The sequence below is a fragment of the Hydra vulgaris genome, chromosome 14 (genome assembly GCF_038396675.1).
Source record: "Hydra vulgaris chromosome 14, alternate assembly HydraT2T_AEP".
NCBI lineage: Eukaryota > Metazoa > Cnidaria > Hydrozoa > Anthoathecata > Hydridae > Hydra > Hydra vulgaris.
Window position 1 is genome coordinate 26,065,001 of NC_088933.1, and position 7,615 is coordinate 26,072,615.

Genomic DNA, 7,615 nt, shown 5'->3' on the forward strand with positions numbered 1-7,615 from the left:
TTGACAAAAGATCTACCAAGAATGTGATCAAGGAAACAAACACTGCCTACATTAACTTTATAAATTTATTAATCCTACAATATACTAAAAATTTTCCAATTCAAGAAAAAGAAATACTTAAAAAAAATATTTAAAAAGTATAAGCAAAGCGAACCTATCCCTCTACAAGCAATACAAAAACCTATTTGAAAAAATAAAAAATAAAAACGCAAAATTTTATATTATTCTAATCAAATACAAAAATTTAATGGTGACTTAAAAAAGACATCGGACAATATGAAGGAAATAATTGGTAAAAGTAAATTTAATGTTAACAAAATGCCTTCCAGAGTAATAATTAATGAATTAATGAAAAGTGAATCAAACAACAAGCGAGATATTTCCAATGAATTTAACAACTACTTTGCTAACATTGGTGCTGACCTTGCATCGAAAATTCAATGCCCAAATAATATATTTAAAAGTTACTTAACAGGCTCACACTGCTCTTTAAATTTCGATGAAATAAATCAAAACGAACTTGAAATAGTTATTAAATTACTTAAAATTAAGTCCCCAGGAATCGATGATATCTCTTGCAAAGTAGAGTCAGATGTTTTTGAGGAGATACGTAATCCAATTTACCAAGTATTTAATTCATCAGTTTCAGCAGGTATTGTACCTGATAAACTAAAAATCTCTAAAATTATACCAATCTATAAAACATAAACACAAGAATATCAAAGAGCATAGGTTTACTTTACAAGACAAGACCATTTTTGTCACAAAAAAGTCCAAAACTTATCTACATTTCATTCATACATAGCTATCTCATGTATGCCAATATAACATGGGGCAGTACCCACAAATTTAAAATACAACCACTTTACTTACGTCAAAAACACGCTTCAAGACTAGTATACAACAAAAACAAATTTACTCATGCTCAACCTCTATTGGAACAAATGAACGCACTAAATATATTTTAAATAAATATTTTCCAAAATATACTTTTCATGTTTAAATATAAACTAAGTCTGGTTCCAGAACATTTTACAGCACACTTTTTTAAAAACAATATAAATAAATACAATACAAGAGCAACAGACAACTTTAAGATTTTAAAACAACAAGACTCTCAAAATTCTCAAATACATATCGTGGTCCCTATTTATTTAACAACTTAGTTTCCAGAAACGAATCACTATTAAACTTAAACAACGAACACTCTCTGAAAAAAAAGCTAAAAAATGCAATAATCAAATTAAACAACTGTAATAGGGTTTGTAATTCCGTGCAATATTTAAAATGCCGGGATTTCGGGATTACATTTACCTATTCCCGGGATCCCGGGATTTCGAAATACCTGTTTTTGAAAGATTTTAACATATTATTTTATAAAAATTTTAAGGAAATTAATAAGACATTTACAGTATGTTTAGAAAAAAACTTACAAATTTCAAGGAAGTTCTTTGGTTTGTTAACATTATACATACTTAATTATTAAATTATTTTATCGATAACGTCTCACGTCGAGTTGGTATGCTGGGCAAATGTGCTTTTTTTATAGCTTTATTAAGTTCGTTTGAGATTCTTTTGCTGTTTTTAAGAGCAAAAGAAATAGATTCAGATGAAGAGTCAGAAGAATCAGAAACAATTTCGAGTAGTGCCTCATTTGAAACAGAAAGTTCAACTTCTGATTCAGACTCATTAGCTGTTAATGATGTAGCTGGATTTGTAGCGTCTAGCCTTTCAAGTAACTCAACTATTAACTTGCGACATTTTATAGAAGTCGGAACTGTTACTAGCTCTATTTCAGATTCGGACTGAATGTTGGTTCTACCATTGTGCAGATACTAAAGGATCCCACTTGCATCGGTACGCCTTTGTTGCATTCGAAGAACGAGAGATGAATGCAACTTTTGACTTATAACGTTGTTAGCATCTTTAAGTTTTTTTAACATAAAAGTTATGGCAACATCGGCTGTAAACAAATTAGCATCCCGACGGCAAAGGGCCTCAACTGTTGCTTTTACTGGAAGAAGCGCATAAATGATAGCAGATACAGTTTTAAGCTCAATATTAGATAAAGCCAAAGATTCACCTTCCGGTAGACTTATGTCTATTAATGCCTTTTGTATACAATTTTTTAATAAATAGACGCGTTGAAGCATTAAAAAAAAACTATTCCATCTTGTCTTGCAGTCTTTAATTAGAGCTATTTGTTTCCCAAATTCAGCCGCAACATACTTCTGCAAGATATCGTTTTTTTTGGTGATTGTCTGAACATTACTATTACTTTTCGTACTTTTCTGATCACTGGACCACAATTTACCTCAGTAACATCAAATTCGTTTCCTCGATGCCAATTATGACTAGCATCAAGATCAACCAGTTTATCGTTGTCAGAAAAATCATCATCCTTGCAAGAGTTACTCTGTGAAAAATCGTCTTCTATATCTGATTGTTCGTCTTCGTCGAATTGCTGATCTATTTCTCTTTTTATATCCTGCTTTTGATATAGTACTTCAATAACGGCCAGTTGCATACCATGGGCAAAACGTAACTGTTGATTTACAGGTAATATTCTCCCAACTTTTTTCATCACACTTGCTCCGTCAGTCATTATACCAACAATATCTTTTCTCAATACAGGTCCATGTTGTACAAGCTTTTGTTCTAATAGCTCAATACACTTATTTGCAGACATTGATCCCGTTATACGAATTAAGCCTAAGCTCCAGAACTGATAATTTCGTGCATGTAAATTAATATTCATGTAGCAACGGTTACGCCATTCATCAAAAGATAAAGAAAATCTTTCTCCTACACCGAATTCAGGTTTTTTTTTGCTAGCTATTTCAGTAATAAAAAAACTCCTTATTTTTTTGCTGTAATCTACAACCATTTTACGCACAGTGTTGACTGTTGTGGGTAAACTTTTGAATCCTGTAGCTATAAGACCTGCACGTATATCACTAGAACGGCATATCACGTCGAACGAAATCCCATCAATGGCTGTTAATCGTTCAAGTGTAGCAGGAAGTGATTTTTCTTCTCGCTCCAATATCGGAAAATAATTGGTTAACGTTTTTTTTTTAATTGGTGGTTCATCTCGTGTGTTTACTGAAATAGTAGTTAGTGTGAGGTTAATTTTATGGACGGAAAGTAAGTGCGTATGGAGACCTTTCGTTGAACCACCTCCAATTTTTAAAATTTTTATGCAGTCAGTAGACTTACACATTGCTGTTTGCCCTTTTTCTTCTCTTAAAAAATGTTTCCAAACAGCAGAAGTACTTTTTTTGTCATATTCCATGTACGAAGCCATTATAATTTTAGAAAATTTACTGTTCAAAAAACCAGCAATTTTATTTTTTATTAAAACTTGTACTTTAAAATAGTCACAAACAGATAACGTCTATTCGAGATAAAAATTGTCAGAAACTTGAATAAATGCGACTAAGCACCAAAAATTTTTAAGAATGTAATTGCAATCCAATTTCAATTGTTATAACAACTTTAATCCAATTATTCAAAAACATAACTGCAAGAATTTCGAAATTGTTAAGTTCGAATTTCAATGCAATTGAACGAAAAAAATAATTCAATTTAAAAATTTTCAACTGAAAACGATTTCAAAAAAAATCCCGGAATTAAATGCTTAATCCCGGGATTTCGGGATTGTTAAAATCCGGGGAATCCCGGGATTTCGGGATCCCAGGATCCCGGTATTCCCAACCCTAAACTGTAAGAAATTTTTTTAAATTTGAATAAATAAATAAATGTAACTTAACTTTTAATACAAACTGATAAAAAAAAATAATATTAATAACAAGGTATATATGTAACACATACATATATACCACGAATGCAACTGATTTTTTATGTGTATAACACGTCTAAAAAATAGGTACTCGATGACAAGACTGACTTAAGTCTTCTACGAGCTTCCTATGACTACAAATAAGTATTTCTTTTTATCAATCTTACACAAATTTTGTTTTAATCATGTTTATACACTAACATTATTTTGAAATTTGGTAAATAAACTTATAGTGAAACATCTAAACTCTCCTCCGAAAAATCAGCACATTTATTTTTATTTATTGTATTTTTTATTTTAATTGGAGTAATATAGAGATATATTTCTCGGATTATTTTTACGTACACGTTATTATATTGTTGTAATTGGTGTTTATTTTATTCATGTCTCGGAGTTGTAAGCAACTATATATTTATTTATTTTTATATATTTCGAACTTTATATTTATGATTTAAATTTGTATATCTTTACTGCCAATCAGTGATTGGTTACTTGTAATTACTTTGTAGTTGTAAAATAAACATGTATATATAAAAAAAAACCTAGAGGTAATATAAACATGTTGGCTGGGTATCGATAAGGTTGTCACAAAAACATCTTAAACATAAGTACCTCCATAAAGTATATGTTTAATTAATATGTTTGATTATAAAATGTTGTCTTCTGATCACAAGAAGTTTGTCTCCTGGAAGCAAAAATATAGTTTAATCAATCAATTATTTATTTCTGAATTGGAATTTTACATTCAAGGATGATTACAAAAAGTAAATTTACTAATATAAAGTAAACACCTACTAATGTTAATAATATCTAATTAAAATAATTATAATGCTAATTTTCAAAATTGGAACAATAATAAACTTTAACATAAAAATAACGATGTTGATAATAATAATAATAATAGTGATAATAATTATAATAACAATAATAGTAATAATACTAATAATAACAATAATATATATATATACAAGCAGTAAGCAACCCGTAATACGGGTTATTAGTAATTAAATAATTGCTTATAGTTAACGAAAAAAAAATACTACGTTAACATCAATAAGTTCTTTTTAAAATCTGCTACACACAGCAGGTACCATAAAAAGAAAGCCAAGTAAAGCCTGCATACATCTAAAAAAAGAAATGAAAAATAATTACAGTTTTTAATTACAAAAGTATCATTTGCATTTTATTGTTAGTAGAATATAGCAGATAATAGTATAACAGAAAATATAAAGAATTAAAAAAAATAGCTATAACAGCCCAGCTCTATCAACACAAAACACAGAAACAATAGCGCATAGCATAAGATATTTGTAAGCACACATTACAGTCATTACTATGTCTTTCCAAAATAATTAAAAAAGAGAAGATTATAAAAAGGCTGGACAACCTAACGTAAAAACACGGCTAAATAACACCACAAAATAATAATACGATGTTTTATCAACTAAAATACTTGAACTAAAAAGATTTTATTTGTTTCATTATTGAACAATTATGGTTAAAAAATTTGAATAATTATATCATAAAATAGCAAGCAACTCGTAAAATATTTTATATACATGGTCATTATCAATTATGATATTAAGAAATACGTAAGACCTCAGTAATTACATGTTTTAATGATGCTCCCTGTACTAATTCTCATTTAACTCTCATCTAAGAGAGAGAAAGAGAGAGAAAGAGAGAGAGAGAGAGAGAGAGAGAGAGAGAGAGAGAGAGAGAGAGAGAGAGAGAGAGAGAGAGAGAGGGAGAGAAAGAAAAAGTTTCCAAAGCAGCATATTAAAAAAAGTAAAAGACACGCAAATAATATTAATTGGTTTTATTTAATAAATAATATTAACTAGTTTTAATAAGTTACCAGTAAACAAAACTATTTTTACCTTTATTATTTGAAGTTCCAGCTTCTCTCTAACTGTTGACTAATGACTAATAGAGTAAATTTCATATCATTAAATTTACAAAATTAAAACCATGTTTCAACAGCAATTAATCAAGTGGTGACAAAAGCAACTAAAAAAAAAGAACATAATTATGTTTGGATTTATAAAAAAATCTAAAATCATTTTTATTTAAAACTGTTATCAACTGCTACTATAATTAGTAAAAATCATTTTTAGTATTGTTCTAAAGTGTTTAAAACCAAATAAACAAACATTAACACTGCTTGACACTGAATACTGGCAAGTAAGTTTTCTGCTTGCCGAACAGCATATTTTACATTTCAACAATAACTAATTTCACCTTGACTAGCTTTATCTCTTTCATTTGAACAACAATTACTTTTGCCTATTAGAACTTACATAAATAAATTCTTCGCCTATTAATAGCCATTTCAACTTCACTATATTCTTTAAACATACTACCAGTAGTATTACTACTGTTAGAATTGGATAATAAATAAATGTAAAAGAATCTTAATAATTGTGATCTTTTCTAATTAAAGACTATATTTTAACCTAAGATTAATTGAAATCTATATCTTTTTTTAAGTATATAAACTGAAAAATTTCTTTAATTAAAACTACTATATTTTAAAGAGCTAAATTAAACAAAGCTATAGGACTTGCTACATTGTTGATGGCAAAACTACAACACAGCTTGGTCTAATATTATGATCATTTCCAAGGTCGTTTACATGTTTGTGTAAGGTATCATACTGCTTGCTTCTCTTTTTAGGTCAATTGTCTAATTAAAAGTCTATAATTGTAATATTGAGATAATGTAGCATGATTTCTAACCAATGTAGCACATTCAGGGTGGTGAACCAATTGATAATGCCAACCAGCATCACCCCTTGGAAAAAATAGAGAATAAACCATAGGATCTAAGTTGGCAGACATACTTGATATAGTTTTGAGAGGATGACCTCTTGGGTAAATAACAACTTCCCTGGAAGCAGGTGGAGCACCATCTTTGCCAAGAAATACAACTGCAACATCATATAAAAGGAGATTATGGCAACGTCTATCTTGCTCTTCAAGTTAAGTCATTTTTATAACTGAGACTGAGCAACCTTCTATAGCTGTTTGGCGAATTTCTTCATCTTCCACTTCAGGTATGTTTTTAAATGCAGGAGATATTGGGTTCCCTTCACTAATAAAATTTTGCAATCGAAACATTTAACCATTTAAACAAAGATTATTACCACATTGTCGCATTCTAAAATTTACTACTGAAAGTGGTTCATAAATGTATAGTTGACAATATGTCGGCGGAACATCTTTATCTGGCCTAAAATTACATATACAATACATTGCTCTTATGACTTTAAAAAATATACATCAGCTAGGAGATATTTGAAAAAAAATTAACTTAGCTTTAGATTTATCAGATTATAAAAAATGTAATGAATAAGTAAAACATTACATCTCAAAAAATGAAAGTCAATGTACCTTATAGAGAAAAACTGTTGTGATTTACCAAAGTAGCAGTTGTTAAATAATATTATTATATGTTAGCTTTAAGAAAATAATTTATGCTGGTACATCATGATTCCAAATTATTTATAGCAAAATCATATAATAAACACTGCTAAAGACAAAAAATCAAATTGAGATAAAATAAATTGCATATATGACAAAATAATTTGTCTAGGCTTTTAGTAAATGATTTAAGGCAGTGAATTTTTAATTATAAAATTACCTGTTTATCATTTTTAACAATAGCCACCAAACGAGGGTAAGCCAAATGTCTATCAACTCAAAAGATAACAAAAAAAAACAACATCACAGCAACAACACACAACAATAGCACACGTCATAAGTTAATATAATACGCATATAACATAACTTAAGTAACATAACATTCATATAT

General features: G+C 28.9%; 1 protein-coding gene across 1 annotated transcript; it reads right to left on the reverse strand.

The window, feature by feature from the left end:
* Nucleotides 1-5,788: 5,788 nt before the first annotated feature.
* On the reverse strand, nucleotides 5,789-6,921 carry LOC136090997 (uncharacterized). Its single transcript, XM_065817980.1, has 3 exons — nucleotides 6,816-6,921; nucleotides 6,541-6,731; nucleotides 5,789-5,812 (listed from the first exon to the last, which is right to left on the reverse strand). The coding sequence occupies exons 1-3, from the start codon at nucleotides 6,919-6,921 to the stop codon at nucleotides 5,789-5,791; spliced, it is 321 nt and encodes a 106-aa protein (XP_065674052.1).
* Nucleotides 6,922-7,615: the final 694 nt, after the last annotated feature.

What these genes read in the sequence shown, in the direction of transcription:
- LOC136090997 (XM_065817980.1), bottom strand. Translation starts at nt 6,921, where the DNA reads ATGTTTCGATTGCAAAATTTTATTAGTGAAGGGAACCCAATATCTCCT. An exon ending in TCGCCAAACAGCTATAGAAG is followed by an intron (nt 6,732 to 6,815) that starts GTTGCTCAGTCT and finishes ATGATGTTGCAG; the next exon opens with TTGTATTTCTTGGCAAAGAT. An exon ending in ACCCTGAATGTGCTACATTG is followed by an intron (nt 5,813 to 6,540) that starts GTTAGAAATCAT and finishes CTTTTTTTTTAG; the next exon opens with TTGCTTTTGTCACCACTTGA.